The sequence below is a fragment of the Rhinopithecus roxellana genome, chromosome 20 (genome assembly GCF_007565055.1).
Source record: "Rhinopithecus roxellana isolate Shanxi Qingling chromosome 20, ASM756505v1, whole genome shotgun sequence".
Lineage (NCBI taxonomy): Eukaryota > Metazoa > Chordata > Mammalia > Primates > Cercopithecidae > Rhinopithecus > Rhinopithecus roxellana.
Window position 1 is genome coordinate 6,473,125 of NC_044568.1, and position 22,224 is coordinate 6,495,348.

Consider the following 22,224-nt stretch of genomic DNA (forward strand, 5'->3'; position numbering starts at 1 on the left):
CCATCCATCCACCTATCCATCCATCCATCCATCCATCCATCCATCCATCCATCCATCTATCCATCCATTCATCCACCCACCCTTCCATCCATCCACCCATCTATCTGTGCATCCACCCATCCATCCGTCCATCCACCCATCTATCCATGCATCCACCCATCCATCCATCATCCATCCACCTACCCATCCATCCACCCATCCATTCATCCATCCATCCACCCACCCACCCATCCACCCATATCAGGGGAAACCCCACCCCCGATATTCAACGTGGGTTCTTTTCTATTTCCCTAAGCATCAGCTGGTCTGAGAAATAAAGAGTACAAAAGAAAGAAATTTTAAAGCTGGGTGTCCGGGGGAGACATCACATGTCGGCAGTTTCCGTGATGCTCCCTGAGCTATAAAACCAGCAAGTTTTTGTTAGCGATTTTCAAAAGGGCAGGAGTGTATGAATAGGGTGTGGGTCTCAGAGATCACATGCTTCACAAGGTAATAAAATATCACAAAGCAAATGGAGGCAGGGCGAGATCACAGGACCACAGGATGGGGCGAAATTAAAATTGCTAATGAAGTTTCAGGCACACTTTGTCATTGATGACATCAGGAGACAGGGTTTGAGAGCAGACAACCTGTCTGATCAAAATTTATTAGGCGGGAATTTCCTTGTCCTAAGAAGCCTGGGAGCACTACAGGAGACCAAGGCTTATTTCATCCCTTCGCTTTCAACCATGAAAGACAGCCGCCCCCAAAGGGGCCATTTCAGGGGCCTAACCTCAGGGGCCTTTCTCTTTCTCAGGGATGTTCCTTGCTGAGAAAAAGAATTCAGCGATATTTCTTTTTTTTTTTTTTTTTTTTTTTGAGACGGAGTCTCGCTCTGTCACCCAGGCTGGAGTGCAGTGACCGGATCTCAGCTCACTGCAAGCTCCGCCTCCCGGGTTCACGCCATTCTCCTGTCTCAGCCTCCCGGGTAGCTGGGACTACAGGCGCCGCCACGTCGCCCGGCTAGTTTTTTGTAGTTTTTAGTAGAGACGGGGTTTCACCGTGTTAGCCAGGATGGTCTCGATCTCCTGACCTCGTGATCCGCCCGTCTCGGCCTCCCAAAGTGCTGGGATTACAGGCTTGAGCCACCGCGCCCGGCGATATTTCTTCTATTTGCTTTTGAAAGAAGAGAAATATGGCTCTGTTCCAGCTGGCTCACTGGCAGTCAGAGTTTAAGGTTATCTTCCTTGTTCCCTGAACATTGCTATTATCCTGTTCTTTTTTCAAGGTGCCCAGATTTCATATGGTTCAAACACACATGCTCTACAAACAATTTATGCAGTTAAAGCATCATCACAGGGTCCTGAGGTGACATACATCCTCTTCAGCTTATGAAGATGATGGGATTAAGAGATTAAAGTAAAGACAGGCATAGGAAATCACAAGGGTATTGATTAGGGAAGTGATAAATGTCCATGAAATCTTCACAATGTATGTTCTTCTGCCATGGCTTCAGCCGGTCCCTCTGTTCGGGGTACCTGACTTCCCACAACACACCCATCTATCCATCTGTCTGTCCATCCATTCATCTATCCACTCTTCCATTCATTCGCCATCCATCCTTCCTTTTATCCATCCTTCCATTCATCAGTCCACCCATTTATCCATCCATCCATTTGTCCGTTCATCCGTCCATCCATCCATCATCCATCCATCCATCAGTCCATTCTTCCATCTTTTCATCCATCCATCCACCCACTCATCCACCCACACACCTATTCATCCACTCATCCATCTGTCTACTCATCCATCCACCCATCCATTCATCCTTCCATCCATTCATCCATTCATCCATCCTTCCATTCATCTTTCCATCCATCCATCCATCCGTCCTTCCATCCATCCATTCACCCATCCATCCACCCATCCATTTATCTATTACGCATCCATCCACCCACTCATCCATCCTTCCATTCATCTGTTCATCCATATTTCCTTTCATTCATCCTTCCATTCCTTCATCCACATGTTAACCCATCCATCATCCTTCCATTCACCCTTCCTTCCATCCATCCATCCATCCACCCATTTATTCATCCATTCATGTATTTGTCCATCCATCTGTCCATTCACCCATTCTTCTGCCCATCCATCCATCCTTCCATATATCTGTCCATCCATTCATCCATCCATCCACCCATCCATCCATCCATCCATCCATATATCTGTCCATCCATCTGTCCCTCCATTCATTCATCCATCCACCCATCCATCCATCCATCCATACTTCCACCCACCCACCTACCCATTCATCCATCTATCTATCCTTCCATCCATCCATCCATTCATCCATCCACCCATCCATCCACCCATCCATCCATTCATCCATCCACCCATCCATCCATTCATCTGTTTATCCATCCATCTTTCCATTCATCCATCTACCCATCCATCCATTCATCTGTTCATCCATCCATCCTTCCATTCATTCATCCATCTAGCTGTCCATTCTTCCATTCATCCATCCATCCAATGGCTGCCCTAGGTGCTGGGGCTACAAAATCCCTGACAGACAGGAAACTGAGTAAGTTATGTAGATTATTAGAAGGTGGTAGATGCAATGGAGAAAAACCAGGGATGGAAAATGGGGAAGACCGACTAGGAGACAATATTCAGTAATTCAGTAGGTGGCCAGGGAAGACCTTATGGAGCTGGTGACATTGGAGCAGACTTAGAAGAGGAAGGAGTGAGTCAGATGGTTGTCTGGGAAGCATGAACATTCTCAGCAGAAAGCAAAGCAAGCACAGGGGGCAGGAGGGGCCCTGAAGAGCAAATCCACGTTGGTTGGACACAGTGGATGATGGGGAACATGGGAGAGATGGGGTCACAGGCGAAGCAGGGCTAGAGGGCGCGGGCCTCTGAGTCACCATAGGATGTTGGCCTCTTCTTTGCATGAGGTGGGAGCCATTGGAGGGGGTGTGTGGAGTTGGGGTCTCCTGTTGCTCTGCTGCTTTGTGGGAAACACACAGGGGATGGGGGACAGAAGCAGGCAGCTCAGGAAGGGGTGACATCAACAATCCAGGTGGGAGATGATAGTGGCTGGGCCAGAGAGCCAGCGGGGGCAGGGTGTTAAGAAATGGTTGGATTGAGGGTATATTTTGAAGGTCAATGACAGGTTTAATTAAGGTTTTGGAGAAAGAAAAGAATCAGACACATTATTATTATTATTATTATTATTATTATTATTATTATTACTTTGAGACAGGGTCTCACTTTGTCACCTAGGCTGGAGTGCAGTGGTACAATCAGGGCTCACTGAAGCCTCAACCTCCTGGGCTCAGGCGATCCTCCCACGTCAGCCTCCTGAGCAGCTGGCACTACGGGTGCACACCACCACACCCAGTTCATTTTTTGTATTTTTGGTAGAGATGAGGTCTCCCTATGTTGCCCAGGCTGATCTTGAACTCCTGGCCTCAAGAGATCCTCTCACGTCAGCCTCACCGAGTGCTGGGATTACAGGGGTGAGTCACCACACCCGGCTCTTTATTATTTTTGAAAACAGGTTTACTGAGATATAATTCATACGTCATGTAATTTTCTCATTTAAAGCGTACAATTCAGTCGTTTTTAATATATTCACAGATACATGCAGCCATCAACACAGTCAATTTTAGAACATTTTTTATCACCTTGAAAAGAAGCTCTGGGCCCTTTAGCACTCGCTCCCCAGTTCTCCTCCAGCATCCATTCCTCCCTGCTCCCCCAGCAACCACCAGTCTGTTTTCTGTCTCTATGGATTTGCCTATTCTGGACTTTCATATAAATGGAATCACACAATATGTGGTCTTTTGTGTCCAGCTTCTTTCACTTACCACCATGTCTTCCAGTTTCAGCCATGTTGTAGCAGGTGGCAGGCTCCACTCCTTTCCATGGCTGGGAAATATTCCATTGTGTAGATCACTTCCATTGTGTGATCGGGCTGTTTCCACTTTTTGGCTGTTGTGAATCACACTGCTCATAAACATCAGTGTACAGGTTTTTGTGTGGATATACATTTTGGGGACACTTTATTTCTTTTTTTTTTTTTTTTTGAGACAGGATCTTGCTCTGTTGCCCAGGTGAGAGTGCAGTGAGTGCAGTGGCGCAATCTCGGCTCACTGCAACCTCCATCTCATGGGCTCAAGCCATCCTCCCACCTCAGCCTCCTGAGTACCTAGGACCACAGGTGTGAGCCATTACACTTATTTTTTTTAATTTTAAAAATTTTTTACAGAGATGAGGTTTCACCCTGTTGCCCAGGTTGGTCTCGAACTCCTGAGCTCAAGCAATCCTCCCGTCTAGGCCTCCCAAAGTCCTGGGATTATAGGCATGAACCACCATGCCCGGACTCACTTTATCTTAATATTAGAAATATCTTGTACATTCTAGTACTCTCCAGCTTTCAGAATTCCTCCCACTGTGTGACAGTACATAGGCAGTCCATCAATAGTAGTGGAATGAAGGCCCCGCAAGCCTGAGGGGTGGGCAGGGTGGGTGTTTTTCTCTTCTGTTTTATTACTAATGAAACATGCCCAGAAATGTTTAAATACTTGCTTGAGGTCTCACTGCTGATTAGGGGAGAACACTTGGGCTCCTAATGCTGATTTTCCACTCCTCTCTCTCTCCCTCCTCCTCTCCTCTCCCTCCTCCAGAGGCCCGGGGTCCCAGGGCTGTTCCATCACTGTGCTCCTTGGGCAGCTCTGCCTGGCCACCAGAGTTCCATCCATGGTAGTTGCTGTGAGGGCCCCCGACCACCAGGTGCTCCTCTCTCTGCATTCTCCTCCCAGGAATATCATCTGGCAGAGAGCAGGGCCAGCTATGCCCCCACCCATGATGGGCCTGGAGCTGATGGGCATCAGCGTTTGTTGGCCGCCTGTGGCCGTGGAAATGGATCATAGCTAGGAAGAGGGTCCCAGGGGTAGGACTGGTGCAGCCTCATACAGGCAGGTTCCTCCACCCTTTGTAACCTGTAGGTCTCTGGGAAGATGAGCTTAGATTGACTCCCATAATCAAGGTCCAAGGATGGTGGTTCTCTCTTGTGTGTGAGAATCTTCTAGGAACTTATTTAAAAGGCAGATTCCTTTTAAATATGGATATGGCCACCTGGATATGGTGGCTCATCTTTCTGTAATCTCAGACCTATGGGAGGCCCAGGTGGGAGGATCACTTGAGCCCAGCCTGAATAACAGAGTAAGACCCTGTCTTTACAAAAAACATTTAGAAACATAGCCAGATATGATGGCATGCACCTGTAGTCCCACTACTCGGGAGGCTGAGGTGGGAGGATCATTTGAGCCTTGGAATTTGAGGCTGCGGTGAGCCATGATTGCACCACTGCACTCCAGCTTGAGTGACAGAGCAAGATTCTGTCTCTTAAAAAAAAAAAAAGGGTGGATTCCTGAGGCCCCCTGACCACTGTGAGTTTGTTGCAGAGGCCTTAGAATAGGCCTCTTTTTTTTTTGAGACAGAGTCTTGCTCTGTCATCCAGGCTGGAGTACAGTGGCACAGTCTCAGCTCAATGCAAGCTCCGCCTCCTGGGTTCACGCCATTCTCCTGCCTCAGCCTCACGAGTAGCTGGGATTACAGGTGCACAGCACCATGCCTGGCTAATATTTTATGTATTTTTAGTAGAGATGGGGTTTTACCATGTTGGCCAGGCTGGTCTTGAACTCCTGACCTCAAGTGATCTGCCCACCTCAGCCTCCCAAAGTGCTGAGATTACAGGCAGGAGCCACCGCACTCAGCCTAATTTTTATATTTTAAGTAGAGACGAGGTTTCATCATGTTGGCCAGGCTGGTCTCAAACTCCAGACCTCTGGTGATCCATCTGCCTCAGCTTCCCAAAGTGCTGGGATTACAGGCGTGAGTCACCGCATCCCACCAGGGATTGTACTTTTAACCAAGTTCCTCTGTGGTCCTTTTGCAAACAGCCCCCAAGCCATACCTTGAGAAGTGCTGGCAAGGAGCAAGGCTCATTACTGTCAGGTGCTCTCAGTGCAGCCAGCAGGTACTTATGGTAGGGGGATATCTGCCAAGCCCCAGCTGGACACCTGCAACTATCCTGGGGATAAACCACAGGCACCAGCCTCCAGAAGCTGCTCATCTATGGAGGGACACAGGTTAAAAGAAAAAAAAAAAAAAAAAAGGGCCAGGCGCAGTGGCTCACACCTGTAATCTCAGCACTTTGGGAGGCCAAGGTGGGTGGATCACCTGAGGTCAGGAGTCCAAGACCAGCCTGGGCAACATGGCAAAACCCCATCTCTACCAAAAATACAAATATTAGCCGAGCATGGTGGTGCACACCTGTAGTCCCAGCTACTCAGGAGGCTGAGGCAGGAGAATCACTTGAACCCAGGAGGTAGAGGTTGCAGTGAGCTGAGATCGCGCCACTGCACTCTATCCTGGGTTACAAGAGTGAGACCCTGTTTTTTTTAAAAAGCCATCACATAGGGTGATGTCACATAGGTGACAGGTGCTGCAGGGACACAGAGCAGAGGAGGGGTCGGGAAGGCCTCCCAAGGGATGGGCCTCAAAGCTGAGATCTGAAATGTGAGCCGGGATTAGTGAGGGGCCAGGCCGGGGGAAGGGGGTGACAGTGGGTTAGGCAGGTGGTGGTGTGGGCTGTTGGGAGACCTGTTGTGGGTTGGAATGCATCCCCCAAAAGGATGCGTTGAAGTCCTAACCCCAGAACCTCAGAATGTGACCTTATTTGGAAGTAGGGTGGTTGCAGATGTAGTTAGTTAAGATGAGGTCATGCTGGAGTGGGGCTGGTGGTAAATCCAATATGAAGGTGTCCTTATGGGAGGAGAAAAGATACAGACATACAGAGAAGGCCTTCTGTCGATGGAGGCAGAGACTGGAGTGACGCAGCCACAAGCCAAGAGTTGCTGGCAAACACCAGAAGCTAGAGAGGCAACGAAGGAGTCTCTCCTGTGGGTTTCAGAGGAGGTGGCCCTCTTGGCACCTTGATTTGAGACTTCTGGCCTTCAGGACTGTGAGTGAACACATTTCCATTGTTTTACGCCACTGAGTTTGTAGTGCTTTGTCACAGCAGCCCCATAGAACAAATACAAAACCACATTCAGGCGTCAGTGCAGGGATCTGGGCCATTTTTGGGTAGGGCTGAGCAGGACCCTTTGGGCAGGCCGGCCCACTGAGCTCCTCAGACATGGGCTGGAGGTGGCCACATGTGGCTCTCAGTGTTGACCAGGGAGGGTCAGCCCGGGGACAGCGAGTGTGGAATGTACACTTGCTCTAGCCCTGCCATGGCTTCAACCTTCCTGTCTTCAGGGGAGTCCCGTGGGAACTAGGGAGTAGGCAGCCAGGCCTGCTGTGTGGCCATGAGGCTGCCGAGGGAAAAGAAAAGAATGGAATAGGCCAGGCACTGTGGCTGTAATTCCAGCATTTTGGGAGGCTGAGGCAGGCAGATCATGAAGTCAGGAGATCGAGACCATCCTGGCTAACGTGGTGAACCTGTCTCTACTGAAAATACAAAAAATTAGCTGGGCATGGTGGCACGCACCTGTAGTCCCAGCTACTCGGGAGGCTGAGGCAGGAGAATCGCTTAAACCCAGGAGGTGGATGTTGCAGTGAGCCGAGATCACACCACTGCACTCCAGCCTGGGCGACAGAGAGAGACTCTGTCTCAAAAAAAAACAAAAAAAAAGCTCTGCTCTGGGCACCAGCCTGACACTGTGGCCTCCCCGACACAGCCCTCAGAGACTCACCAAGGGGCTGTCCTTTGTAGAAACAATAGGGGGACAGATGAGCAAGCCAGGGACCCCAGCTCCCAGGGACAGGGCAGGATGTGGGCATCCAAAGCTTAGAAACGTCGGGGAGAAGAGCAAGTTGTATTTGTCTGGGCCCCCCATGGGAAGACTGCGGCTGTGGGGTCACGAGGCCTTGTGTTTAGTCCTCGCGTTGTCCCAGTGCGCTTGGTGACTTCTGCAAGCTCCTTTTTCCTCTCTGGGCATTGTTTCCTCATCTGTGAAAAGAAAGAGTTGGGTTAAAGAGTTGGGCTAGTTACTTTCTTTTTTTTTTTTTTTTTGAGACGGAGTCTCGCTCTGTCACCCGGGCTGGAGTGCTGTGGCTGGATCTCAGCTCACTGCAAGCTCCGCCTCCCAGGTTCACGCCATTCTCCTGCCTCAGCCTCCCGGGTAGCTGGGACTACAGGCACCGCCACCTCGCCCGGCTAGTTTTTTGTAGTTTTTTTTAGTAGAGATGGGGTTTCACCGTGTTAGCCAGAATGGTCTTGATCTCCTGACCTCGTGATCCGCCCGTCTCGGCCTCCCAAAGTGCTGGGATTACAGGCTTGAGCCACCGCGCCCGGCCTGGACTAGTTACTTTCTAAGTTTCTTTCTAGTTCTAGAGCCTTGAATGCAAAAATAACCATAAGGATAAATAAGATGAGACCTGGGGCTGTGAATGTCAGGACCCAGCAGTGGGGCCCATCTCTCATGGATTTGGTGACACCCTCTGGGAAAGAAAGTGGAAAAATCTGGTCTTTTGATGTCTAGGCAGCAGTTTTTCCAGAAGGGTCTATGAGCTGGGGAACACGGGGCAGGACATTTGTATATTCTTGCTGCCCAGCTCTGCCGGAGGCCCGGCCTTCCTCCTCCATCAACTCCGTGTAGACTTGGGAACCACTGGCTGCTCTGGTCTTCCTGGCAGTTGTAGGAGAGACAGCTGAGGACACCTCCCTGGCTGAGCAGGTCGGGGGCTGTGTGCCCCATTGTCTGGCACTCTGGGTGTGGCATTTCCTCTCACCTGCTCTGCTAATGGGGACAGAGCTGCTGGTGACAGAGGAGTGGGGCCCTGTGTGGTCCAGCGGGCCCGCGTGCGAGGCTCTTGTAAGCCATGGAGATATCAGCTGTGATTTCACTTGTGCGGGAGGAGCAAAGTGCCACTGTACTGGAGGCCAGAACTGCTCCTGTCCCGTCTCTGCAGCTCAGCCCTGGCTGCGTTCTCCAGGCCTGAGTTGTTTCTGAAGGGCTAATTGTCTCACTCTCAGTGCTCCCTTACCATGAGGATGAGGAGGCTACACAGCACTGCTAATGATCTCCCTCCGACTGTGTTGCTCTCTCAGAGAGCTTTGAAGGGCTCTTACCAGCCCGCTGCCTTCAGAAAGGGCCTCCCTCCCATTCTCAGAAAGACATGGCCCTTAGAATGGGTGTTTAAACTTCCTGAGTGCGCATTTGCGTTGGGGTGAAGTGCGGGGTCACCTCACTTCAGTGACTGGACAGAAGAGATGGGACATGGTGGGGAGAGGGGAGGCCACATGTGGCCTCAGATGTTGCTGGTGAATCAGGGCTGACTGAGGCTGGAGTCAGGGACTGCAGTGGTTAACTTTGGGATCAGCAGAACGAGCTCCTGGCCCCTAGGAGTGTTGACAGCTCCGCCTGCTCCGTTCCCAGACCAGCCAGAACTTCACCAAGAGGGCAGGGCTCACCCCCGAGGCACCCTGCAGCTCCTGGCCTAAGCTGCCTCTGGCTGCCAGCCAGGGAGGAGGAGTCCCAGGCAGAAGGATGGCTCTGGGTCCCCTGACTGAGCCCCCAGACCCGGAGGGCTAAAGGAACTGTGTGAAGGGCCAGCTGGCTCGGCTCTTGTCTGAAGCTGGCTCTGCTTTGGCCCACTCAGCGAATTTGGGATTTGGCCTGGTGTCTTTGCTCTTCTAGGAAAGAATGATGTTCATAGCTGACATTTGTTGAAATGCTTTTGAGCACCACCTGATGTCTAAAACACTCTGACGGGGCTGGCAAAGCAGGTATTGTTGTCTGCATTTTATGGGTGAATAAATGGAGGCTCGCTTGAGCCCAGAAGTTTGAGACCAACCGGGGCAACATAGTGAGACCTTGTCTTTACAAAAAATAAAACAATTAGCCAGGCGTGTTGGCGCGTGCCTCTAGTCCCAGCTACTCTGGAGGCTGAAGTATGACAAGCATGACAAGTAGGAAGGCTGCAGTGAGCCTTCATCGCACTGCTGCACTCCAGTCCGGGTGACAGAGCAAGACCCTGTCTCTAAGGGACAGGGTCTATAAAAAAAGAAAAAGAGTAAGGGGCAGAACCCAGCTCTCCTGACTTCCAGGTGCATTCAGAGAGACCAGCCACTATCCAGGAGGCCAGAGCCTCAGCCCCAGGAAGAAAGAAAAGACATAGCTGTGGGCCTGGCTCAGGCTAGGGAAGGTGTCACACCCACTTCCCAAGCTCCCACGTTTCTCAAGAAGATTCCTTCCAGCTTCCCTGGATTGGGGATGGGGTGGGCCTAGATTCCTTGACCCCTTCACCTGCCAAGCTGGAGATGGCTCTGACCTTCACCCAGGATAGCTCTTAGACTGAGACCTGGGGGAGCCAGGCTCCCTTGGCTTCCAGTGAGTCTTTTCCTGTCTGGGGCCCAAAAGTTAGACCAGCACCTCCTCCCCACAGATCCCAGGGAGATTCGATTTCTTCGGACTGGGAGGTAGGGGGAAGCCAGCCACCTGCCTCGGTCTGTCTCAGAACCCAGTCTGCATCCCTTTCTCTTTCCTTTCCCTTTCCTCCCCAGCTAGGCCCCTCTGAAGGGAGGCAGCAGGCCCAAGGCCTCCTGCAAGGATTTCTGTTCACTGCAGGCACAGCTGATCTCTGGAAAAATTGAGTGCTCTATAGAGCATCCCTGCTAGTAATTGACTCACACTGAGGGGTTAGGATATCATGCTTTGTTCTTTCTGAGGTATTTGTCTTTTAAAAGTGAATAGTGGGCAGGCATCGTGGCTCATGCCTATAATCCCAGCACTTTGGGAGGTTGAGGCGGGTGGATCACTTGAGGTCCGGAGTTTGAGACCAGCCTGGCAAACATGGTGAAACCCCATCTCTACAAAAAATACAAAAATTAGCTGAGTGTGGTTGCATGCACTTGCAGTCCCAGCTGCTCAGGAGGCTGAGGCAGGAGAATTGCTTGAATCTGGGAGGCGGAGGTTGCATTGAGCCGAGATTGCACCACTGTACTCCAGCCTGAGCGACAGAGATGCTGTCTCAAAAAATAAATAAACACATAAAATAAAAATAAAATAAAAGTGAATAGTCATTTATACTCATGTCTCCTCCAGGCATCAGTGACAAGTATGTATATATATGATGGTTGTGGAATTTCTGGTAATTTCTTCCTACCTCCCAAACCAAGAATTTCCAGGCATTGGAGGTGGAGTGGGGAGTGAAGTTATTCTGTCAATTTCTCAGGACTCTATGGACTAAAAACAATTGTGTTGAAGTCTTAATCCTTTTTTTTTTGTTGAGACAGGGTCTCCCTCTGTTGCCTAGGCTGGAGTGTAGTGGTTTGGTCAAAGCTCATTGCAACTTCAAACTCCTAGGCTCAAGGGCTCCATCAACCACAGCCTTGCCAGTAGCTGGGACCACAGGCACATGCCACCGTGCCGAGCTAATTTTAAAATTTTTTGTAAAGATGAGGTCTTGCTTTGTTACCCAGACTGATTTCAAACTCCTGGGCTCTAGGGATCCTCTCACCTCGGTCTCCCAAAGTGCTGGGATTACAGGCGTGAGCCACGGCTCTCCGAGCCACTGCGCCCAGCCTAAAACAATTCTTTTTAAAGAGTGGAAGAGGGTGGGCTAAGAAATCACTGCCCTAGGGTAGACTTAGACATTGGTTGGCCCACTGCTGGGAGTGCGTCCATAGAGAGCTGAGTTCTAGAAGTAGACTGCTGCCAACTACCTTAACTAGCCCCGTGGCCTTGGGACAAGCACTTATCAGGGTTTTAGGGTTTTGTTCATGAGTGAAATCAAACCAGTTAGTCTACGAGAAGATCTCTCTGGACTCCCAAATCCCAAGGTTCTTTCCGATTGCTGCCTTGGTCATTGTGCCCTGTCATACTTTTGTCGTTGTATCCTATTCCCTGGATGACTCATTTTAAGGGCTAGAGTCCAGCCAGGGACAAGCTGTCCCAGTGGGATTAGCCTTGACTTTAGGAGCATGGCCAGGAAGCCAAAGAAACCTTCCAAGAATGGCTGCCTCAGACCCTGTACTCTGGTCACCCATGTTGGGAGAAGAGGGAAAGGCTGAGAGAATGGCAGAAGAGGACCTCAGGGGTCCTGGGAGGATGCAGACAAGCCTTCCTCCAGCCAGAATTTCTCTTCTCGGGTCCTTATGGGTGATGGCCTTCAGCAAAGTTGTCCTAAGACTTCATCTAAGAAGTGGAAGAGGCCGGGTGCGGTGGCTAATGCCTATAATCCCAGCACTTTGGGAGGCCGAGGTGGGTGGATCACCTGAGGTCAAGAGTTCGAGACCAGCCTGGCCAACATGGTGAAACCGCGTCTCTGCTAAAAATACAAGAATTAGTTGGGAGTGATGGCGGGCATCTGTAATCCCAGCTACTCGGGAGGCTGAGGCAGGAGAATCGCTTGAACCCAGGAGGCAGAGGTTGCAGTGAGCCAAGATCACACCACTGCACACCACCCTGAGCGACAGAGTGAGACTTTGTCTCAAAAAAAAAAAACAAAAAACAAAAGGTGGAAGAGCAAGAGGTCCTGAGTAGTGAATGTTTACCCAGTAGGATAAAGTCAAGGAAAGACAGGACACCAGAAGAGGCTGCTGGCCCACGTCTGCCTGGTCCACGAGTGTTCAGAGACAAGATCTAGAACAAGGAAGGGGGCAGGCTGCCTGCTCTACGGTGTGAATTTTGTTTTCTGAATCGCTCCCTGCTACAATGAGATACAGCCAATGGGAGCCAAAGCGTGGGGCAGGGGGCGGATGGGGGCAAGACATGGGGCTCATGTATATGCCATAGCTGGTGCTCCTCCCTCTCTGGGACAGATGGACCAGGCAGAGATTTGGAGAGTGATTCCTGCCCCCCCACCCCCCGCCCCGCCTCCGTGGGGATTTTATTACTAATGACTCATTTGCATAACTGTGTATGAGTAATGGCCAGAGGTATTTTACTTACGCGTGACTTTGAACTTGCTAGCTCTAGTTCAAATGGATGAGAAGTCATGCGGAAGAATAACTTTGGCAGGTACTTGTTAGAAACATGTGCTAAGGAGACTTGGATGGGCTGGAATAGAATCAACATTCGATTCCACGAAGGCACTGAATACATTCAACACCCAGAGGTGGGCTCAAAACAAGGTCCTGACCTCTATTCTCTCCATATCTAGTTTCAACTTCAAGACAGAGCTTCCTGGCCCTTGATACTAAGGATATCTAGTGCAGAGGGTCTGAAATGCTGGTGTTCTGTAGAATCCCCTTGTGAAACACAGATACACGTTGACCCAGCCCCAGAAGCTGGGTATCTGGGCTTGAACAGCTCAGCAGGTCATGGTCACTCCCAGGGAGCTGTGCTCCGTCTCTTGGCCTGAGTTCCAGCCCTTCCCTGGAATGACTTGTGAGGCAAACGACCTGACTTCCGTGTGTCTGTTTCCTCATTTCAAGAGAGGGTAACAACGCTTGCTTTTTCTGCCTCAGAGGGCTGCTAGGAGCATCAGAGAAGAATAAGCACAGGAAACTACCTTGGTAAGATGGAGTCCTACGTGAGGGAAGGAGATGACCCAGCTCAGAGCCTGGCAGATTTGGACTGGCAAAGTGAAAATATGCTGTAAGGGTGGCTCACACCTGTAATCCCAGCACTTTGGAAGGCTGAGGTGGGAGGATCGCTTGAGGCCAGGAGTTCGAGAGCAGCCTGGGCAACATAGTGAGACCTCATCTCTACAAAAATGAAAAAAATCAGCTAGATGTGGTGGCACACACCTGGAGTTCCAGCTATTTGGGGGGCTGAGGTGGGACGATCCCTTGAGCCCAGGAGGTGGAGGCTGCAGTGAACTCTCATTGTGCCGCTGAACTCCAGCCTGGGCGACAGCAAGACCTGTCAAAAAAAAAGGAAAAAAAAAAAAGATGCTGTAAGCCGGATGTCTTGGGGTGTTGGAGAAAATAATGGATAGGAGGCTCGAGACGGATACTAACATTTTGAGGGAAGAAGCAAGGAGAGTAAAGGAGCAGGACTTGCCAGTCTCCCTCCAATATTTCCCTGTAGGCACTGGGCACACAAATTCAGCGAGAGTAGGGAGTACAAAGTGGGTGGCTGTCTCTGCTGTTTGATCTTTCCTCACCCCATGAGTCACTTTTATGGAACCCTAGCACTTCATGGTGAAGTTCACCTCATGGTGAACTCCGTGGGGGCAGAAAGAACTCCAGACTAAGGGTCACAGCCTTGGGCTCTGTCCCACCCCTGCCCCGATCTTGGGCGAGTCTCTGAAGGTCTCTGGCCAGAGCTTCCTCCTTTACAGTTGGACTCACGAGGGCTCTTGGCAACTCCACAGTCCTCTGAGTTCATGTAAAAGTGCTTTGGAATGAGACAGGGCTGAAGAAACAAAATCAGGGCGTTTGGTTGGTGGTGGAGAGAGGAGAGAGGGACTGAGCCCGGGGCTCCATGAGGCTGTAGGGCTGGTGGGAGCTGCTGGAAAGCTGGCCCCCCGAGAAAGGCTGGTGGCAGAGGGGCTGGTGGGAGAAGCAGGATTGGTGTGTGTCGTGCTTGGCCTGGGTGTGACTGGGGCTGGGGCCTTCCCATGGTCTCTGGGCAGAGTTGGGGCCTGCTATTCCTGTGCCCTGACATCAGTCCTGGGCCTGGCCTGGCCGGAGCCAGGGCGGCTACCCTGGCAGCAGCACATACAGTGCGGCACTTCACGTCCCGGGATAGACCAAGACTCATCTTACTGGGGATTCACCTCTCCAGGGTGTCCTGGGTCCTCTGTGGCCTCCCTGTTCCAGGGCCAATAGGGTGCTTCGGCAAGAAGCAAGGGAGGCAGGAAAGACACCAGCCTTGATTTCCCAGGATTCAAGTGAGATGTCCTGGGATGGAAATGAGTGTAATCAGAGGCTCCCACACCTCTGTGTGCGCCTTCAAGAGGAGAACCAGGTCCAGTGGCATAGCTCCTTCCTGGGGACTGAGCTCTGGGGCCTAATGGGACAGCTTGTTTCATTGAGAGACTTTCTGTTGGAGCAGTTATTTTTAGCCTGGGAAGAAAGGTCACAGTGTAAGCAGCCATTATCCTCAGTCCTTTTTACTCCAAATTGTTTAGCTGAAGTTCAGGGGAAGCTCGGCCCTAAGTTGTGAAAACCAGGGAAGAGCTTGAATATAAATGTGCATACACGCATGCACATGCCTCGCTTCCTGCCCAGGGCCCAGGAGTGGAAACACACAGCAGTGTGAAGGTCATGGTCACGGTGAGCCCCCAAAGTCTGGAGTCTTCATCCCCCTTGGGACTATGTGTCCCTCTCACCTTTACCAGGGAAAAGGGCTTTTGAGACTGTCAGAAATGTTATAGGACATCAGACCTAGAGTTCATTCAGCTCAGTATCATTATCACCACTATCATCCTCCTCATCATCATCATGATCATCACCATCGTCATCATCATCATCATCATCACTATCATCATCATCACCATCATCGTCACAACCTTCAACATCAGCATGGTCATTACCATCATCATCATCACCACCATCATCATCACGATCCTCTTCGTCAGCACAGTCATCACTATCATTGAAGGGCAACAGGAGCCCATGGAAAGGGCTGGATTCCCAGAGGAGAAGCCTTAACCACTGCTGTTCCAAAGGCAAACGCCAGGCCCTAGGAGACCCACCCCAACGTGGGAGGCCACAATGGGGATCCTCAGTGGGGTGGGCCTGCGAGTGGGGAGGTTCTGGAAACTGAAGCCTGGCGGTCAAGATTATTTGATTTGGTAGTTGCAGTGGTTTGCAACTTTGTGTGTTATCTAAGAACTTTTTTTTAAATTTAATCTTGATGCTGGTACTATACTCTGGATTATTTAAATCAAAACTGCAAAGAAAGGGAAGTATGGGACAAAGAAGCAGGTGATTTCAACATGCAGCCAATGCTGAGAATCGCTGGCTGAGGGGTAGTTTGTGAGGTGGTGTAGCCCAGCACTTCTCAGACTATAATGTGCACAGGACTCGCCTGGCCATTTTGTTAAAATGCAGATTCTGATTCAATGGGTCCGGGCTGGAGCTTAAAAGTCTGCATCTCTAACAGGCTCCCAGGGGATACTGTGGCTCTGAAGTCATATGGCCCAAGCCAATTATTAGCTGTGTGACATTCAACAAGGGCCTCAGTGTCTCTGGTTCCAGTCTTCTCATCTGTAAAAATAGGGATATGAGACTGGGTGTGGTGGCTCACGCCTGTAATCCCAGCACTTTGAGAGGCTGAGGTGGGTGGATCCCTTGAGGTCAGGAGTTCAAGACCAGCCTGGCCAACATAGTGAAACCCCGTCTCTACTAAAAATATAAAAATTAACCTGGCATGCGCCTGTAATCCCAGCAACTCGGGAGGCTGAGGCAGGAGAATCGCTTGAACCTGGGAGGTGGAGGTTACAGTGAACCGAGATCGTGTCACTGCACTCCAGCCTGGGTGACAGAGTGAGACCTTGTCTCAAAAAAAAAAAAAAAAAAAAAGGAATATGAGTAATACTCATTTTACCAAAACAAGTAAGATTAAGAAAATTCAGTATGATGAAGATACTGTTTTATATATAAAGTGCTTAAGCATTGCCTGGCAGGCTGTATCTCAGATATGTACATACAGATGTATGTCATATACATTATATGTATCTTGCTGCTCAGAGGATAGTCATTCTCCTCTGATTAAACCAAGTTCCCACCATAGATTTTTCTGCAGGGGTGGAAGGCGGAGAGATAGAGATGTAGGTGAAGGAGTCAGGACTTATAGGTATGTAGGTGGTGACGAAAGATTAAAATGAGCAACACTCAGCTCCCTGTCCTGTCCCCCACAAAGAGACCAGGAATTCTTATCAGTACCCAAATCTAACTGCGGACCTCTTCCAGCACTTTCTGTGGGTCAGGCAGGGTCCCAGGCCCTGGGAACACAGAATTAAATTGGATTCCTGCAAATCAGGAGCTAGGACCAGTACGGAGCATGAGCCTGGAGAGAAGGCACGTGCAGGCAGGAGCAGAGGTACCGGCAGGAAGGGTTCCCCTGTGCCCCGCTAAGCACAGCATGGCATGGAAGCCTGGACAGGCACTGGGCAGTTCTGGGTTCTGGTCACCCATTAGCTATCTAGTAGTGATGTATCTGGGGCAGGGCAAAGATCTCTGGACTTTTACTAATTCAGCTTTAAAATCTTTCTGACAGTCATAAAGCAAGTTAAATGGCCGTGCATATGAAAGTGCTGGGGGAAAAGTTGTATATTTCAATCCACGGAGCTCCTCTGTAATAAAAGGCACCAAGCTTCACATCTTTCTGAGTTTGACAGCAGGCTGGCTGTCTATGGGAACGAATGAGAAAATATTTGCTTCTGATCCCTGGAGACCGCCCCAGATTTTGGGGAACAAGGGTGGGCACCCTAAGGTAGAAGGGGTACCCCAAGAAGTGACTTTCCTTTGTGGGAAGGAGAGATGGGAGTAGCAAGTGGTGGCCTGAGAGAGGGGGGGTTGTCTGCATACAGCAGATAGGTGGGGTGTTCTTCCTCAGAGAGGGGCCTTGAGAGTCAAGGGAGAACAGAGACCACCTCAGCTGCCCCAAGGCATGAGCCTGTGGTCCCCTCATCTCCATGAACCTGCAATGTCCCCCATAAACAGACCCTAGCCTGGGGACAGGGGGCAGAGGGGTGGGCCTAATGGGCCCCATTTTCTTTCTTTTTTTTTTTTTTTGAGATGGAGTCTTGCTATGTTGCCCAGTCTGGAGTGTAGTGGCATGATCTCGGCTCACTGCAACCTCCACCTCCCGGGTTCAAGTGATTCTCCAGCCTCAGCCTCCCGAGCAGTTGGGATAACAGGTGTGTGTCACCACACCTGGTTACTTTTTTTGTATTTTTAGTAGAGATGGGGTTTCACCATGTTGGCCAGGCTGGTCTCAAACTCCCAATCTCAGGTGATCTGCCTATCTTGATCTCCCAAAGTGCTGGGATTACAGGCATGAGCCACCACACTTGGCCTTTTCTGACCCCATTTTCCAAACATATTAAACTTGATCCTTGACAGAGGTCTCTGGCACAGACAAGACCCTTACTCTTCTCTCTTCCTGGGCCCTCCACTCTCTGGGTTAAGCTGCAGTCCCGTACAAGGGGATCCCCTTGGAAGGGGTTGGCCAGAGCCTTTGGGAAGCCAGGCCCGGCCTGTTTTGGATATCTCCTCCTCAGGCCATGTGCCCTCTAATCTAAGGTAGGGAGGCTAGCAAATGCCTGCCCTTCCTGGGACAGGGTTAGATGTGTGACTTAATAAGGTTGAGAGCCACAAGTAATCCCCTAAGCACTGCGCTGTGTAACCTGAGATTATCTGGCCTGCAAACACCTGTTTTCACTCCTTTGCTGAGAGCAGTATTAAAAGCCTGCTGGTTAATGATGGTAGGAACTGCCACGAGGTGGGATGCACAAGCATTTGTCCCATCTTGGAAGCATTTCCAAGGTTGAGCCCAGCTGAACATGCCCGTGAGCAAGGTTGAGGAAGGACTGGAAGGGCTCATCCAAGTTTCCCTCCCTATACAGTCATCAGGACCAAGCTGGGAAGCTTGAAGGTCAGGGCCAGGGTCTTGGGGGTTCTCGGGTTAGCACAGCTGCTCACTTCTTAGTGATGGACAGCGGGTCAGTCCTTTAACTCCCTGATCCACAGTTTCCACATCTTGGGAGGGAGACAGGATAACACGTATTCTGCTCTCTACGTACGAGGTAGTCCTGAAGACCTAGGTTGATAGGCGTAACACTGCACACCAGGCCAACACCACATCCCGGAAGATGGGAGCTGGGTTGATGTAGACTCTTGTGAGAAACAGAGCCAGTGCCAACCCTGTGAAACTGACCAATCATGTTCTAATCATTTAGAACTGCAAGTCTCCGCGTCGGGTGGCACAGAAGATGTTGGCAATTTGTTGGAGAATCATTTCTCTGCTGGAGACACAAGTCTAGAGGAGAAAGAAAGGGCGCTTTATGCAGACACAGCCCCTCAAGAGAAGAAACTGCTCCTTCACTGCCCAGATGGCAGGGAGGCCGAGAGCCCCGAGAAGACCCCTGTGTCAGCCCCCGGCCCGGGCTCCGATCCTGAAGCCAGCCTTTCCAATGCCTCAGCTACAGAGTCACCTCCACCTGGGGAAAAGGACAACAGGGACTCTGCGGGGCCTGGGGAGGAAAAGAATGGCCCACCAGTGGCAAGCGCCCTCCCTCCAGGAGGGGCCGAGGGGCCTGTGGAAGAGGAGTGGCCGGAGCCCAGTTCTGGACATGGAGTAGGAGAGGAGGAGACTGGGCTTGGGCTCCCGACGGAGGGAGCTGCCAGTGGAGAGGCAGAACAGGCGGGGGGCCATGAACTCCCTGAGGAAGTCCAGGAGGTCCCAGGGGACAGCCCGGTGCAGGGAGCAGTGGCAGGGACAGCAGAGCCGGAGGCAGAGGGGGCCTCTCCTCGCTCAGAGGGTGATGGGTTCCACTCACTGAACACAGAGGCCGAGGGCGGCCCTGGGCCTGGCCAGGAGCCTACAGTGCCAGAGGGAGCCCCTGACATCGCGTCTGTTGTGGGAGAGTCGGAGCCAGATATTGACACAGAAGCCGGTGAGGGCACCAAGGACCAGGGGGAGCCCGGCCCAGCTGCAGAGGCCAGTGCAGAACCTGGGGGCGCCCAGAGCACCAAGGCAGGGGACACTGAGGAGAACCAGGCCCCAGAGATGACCGAGGAGGACGCAGATGAGGCCTCCTCTGAAGAGGAAAGTGGCGATGGAGGTGAAAGCGAGGAAGAAGGAGGAGTTCCCTCCGAAGAGGAGTCCGAAGAGGACAGTGGCGATGGGGCTAGCTCAGAAGAAGCAGAGGGCACCTTCGAAGAGGCCACACAGGACCAGGAGGCCCAGGAGCCCCGGGAAGCCAGGGAACCCCAGGAAGGCAGGGATCTCCAGGAAGCCAAGGAGCCCCAGGAAGGTGGAGCACCACAGGAAAGCGGGGAGCCCCAGGAAGGCGGGGAGCTTCAGGAAGCCACAGGAACCACAAGCCACAGGGACAGAGGGGCCCAGCCTGGCTCGGAGGAATTGAATGCGGAGTCCATGGGCAGTGAGACCCTGGACATGAAGGCAGAGGAGCCCGAGGAGGGACATCAGGGGAGGGAGAGTCCCATCATTGCTGCCCAGGGTAGGAATTAATTCCCTAGCAGCAACCCCATCCCTTGGGCAGCTGCATTCTCCCTGGAAGTCTTGTGTGTAGGGGACAGGCAGGGACTGAAGAAGGTGGCAGAGGGTGGCAGGTCCTTTTCAGGGTCCTGGCCCAGGGAGGTGCCTTCAGGCTCTGCATTGGCTGCTGGCCTCCAGTTTGAGAGGGGCAGTGAGAGGGGTCAGAGGGGCCCCCAGAACCTCCCCTTAGGGTCCCTGATGCGCCGTAGCCCATGCCATTGCCTCATCCTACAGGAGGAGGGAGCCAATGGCGTGATCGGTGCCCTGTGATCGGCGGGTGGAGGGAAGTGCAGGGAGTGGATGGGGGTGGTTCGGGAACTTCCCTGATGATTCCCTTAGTGGGCTAGGACTGGGGTCTCCCCTTGAAGACTCGGCTGTAGGAAGCATTGCAGAACCAGGACCGAGGGGTCAGGATCATGAGATGAGAACTCAGGCTGCGACCACCATTGGCTGCCCTCAAAGGGCTGGAGGCCAGGAGCAGAGGGGGAAGGGCAGGGCCGAAGCTCTCGGGCAGTGTGAGAATTGCAGCCGATACGAGGGTGGGTCAGGCACCTTCATGGCTGCATCTGCTTAGTACATGGACTTAGACCAGGAGTGGGGCTTTCAGGGTAGAGGTCAAGGTCAAGTCTTCACTCTCCAAGTTGGCTTCCCCACAGGCTTTGTTGCAGAATTAATTTACATCCTTTTTTCTTTTTTTTTTTTTTTGACAGGGTCTTGCTCTGTCACCCAGGCTGGGGTGCAGTCATGCAATCATAGCTCACTGCAGCTTCTAACTCCTGGGCTCAAGTGCTCAAGCGATCCTCCCACCTCAGCCTCCTGAGTAGCTGGGACTACAGGCATGCACTGTCACGCTTGGCTATTTTTTTTTTTTTTTTTTTTTTTTTTGAGACAGAGTCTCGCTCTGTCACCCAGGCTGTAGTGCAGTGGCGCGATCTCAACTCACTGCAAGCTCTGCCTCCCAGGTTCACGCCATTCTCCTGCCTCAGCCTCCTGAGTAGCTAACCATGCCCAGCTAATTTTTTTTTGTATTTTTATTAGAGACGGGGTTTCACTGTATTAGCCAGGATGGTTTTGATCTGACCTCATGATCCGCCCACCTTGGCCTCCCAAAGTGCTGGGATTACAGGCTTGAGCCACCACTCCTAGTCAATTTATATACTATCTACATACTATTTATATACTACCTGTCAGGAATTGTACTCCATAAGGGCGGGTGTGTGCTGTGGTCAGTCAGCTCCCTATTCTGGGTCTGGGGTTGGGGCTGCCTGGGACTGGTTTAAAGAGTCACTGTCATGAGATGCTACAAGAGGCACATGGACTCTTTTTTGGTTCTCACCCCTAGTGAAGCTGGCCTCCTTCTGCCCCGTAAGGCCCAAGTCCACCCTTCTTCTACTCGCCTAAAATCCTCTGTGCAGGCAGCCTGGAAAGAAGCGGCTGTGATATCATAGGCTCAGGAACGGCAGCCTCCCTCTCCCCGGGAGCCTGCAGCAGGCACCCACATCACTTGCTCTCTGGGTGAGAAGCAACAGTTGATCCCCTCAACACACACACACACACAGACAGACACAGATCCACAGACACACGGACACACAGATACACAGATACAGACAACAGAGAGACACAGACAGAAATACACACACATACAGAGATACAGACACACAGAGGCACACACATAGATGCAGAGACTCACACAGAGACAGACACAGATACAGACAACAGAGAGACACAGACAGAAATATACACACAGATACAGAGATACAGACACACAGAGGCACACACATAGATACAGAGACTCACACAGAGTCAGACACAGATACACAGACACACACACAGATACACAGATACAGACAACAGAGAGACACACAGACACAAATATACACACAGATACAGAGATACAGACACACAGAAACACAGAGAGACACACACACATACATACACACAGAGATTCACACAGATACAGAGATACAGAAACATACACACAGAAACAGACACACATATGCAACACAGACATGCACAGGCATACACAGACACAGAGACACACAGACACAGA

The 22,224-nt window shown here is 51.3% G+C and overlaps 1 protein-coding gene across 2 annotated transcripts in view; it reads left to right on the plus strand.

The window, feature by feature from the left end:
- SRL (sarcalumenin) overlaps window positions 1-22,224 on the plus strand; it is a 53,447-nt gene that overhangs the window by 15,524 nt on the left and 15,699 nt on the right. The window contains exon 2 of one of the 2 annotated variants that reach the window (XM_030925575.1): window positions 18,853-20,136. The exons of the other annotated variant lie outside the window; for it this stretch is intronic. Within the exon in view, the coding sequence (XP_030781435.1) occupies window positions 18,853-20,136 (1,284 nt within the window). The remainder of the gene's footprint in view (window positions 1-18,852; window positions 20,137-22,224) is intronic. 2 annotated transcript variants of the gene reach the window in all.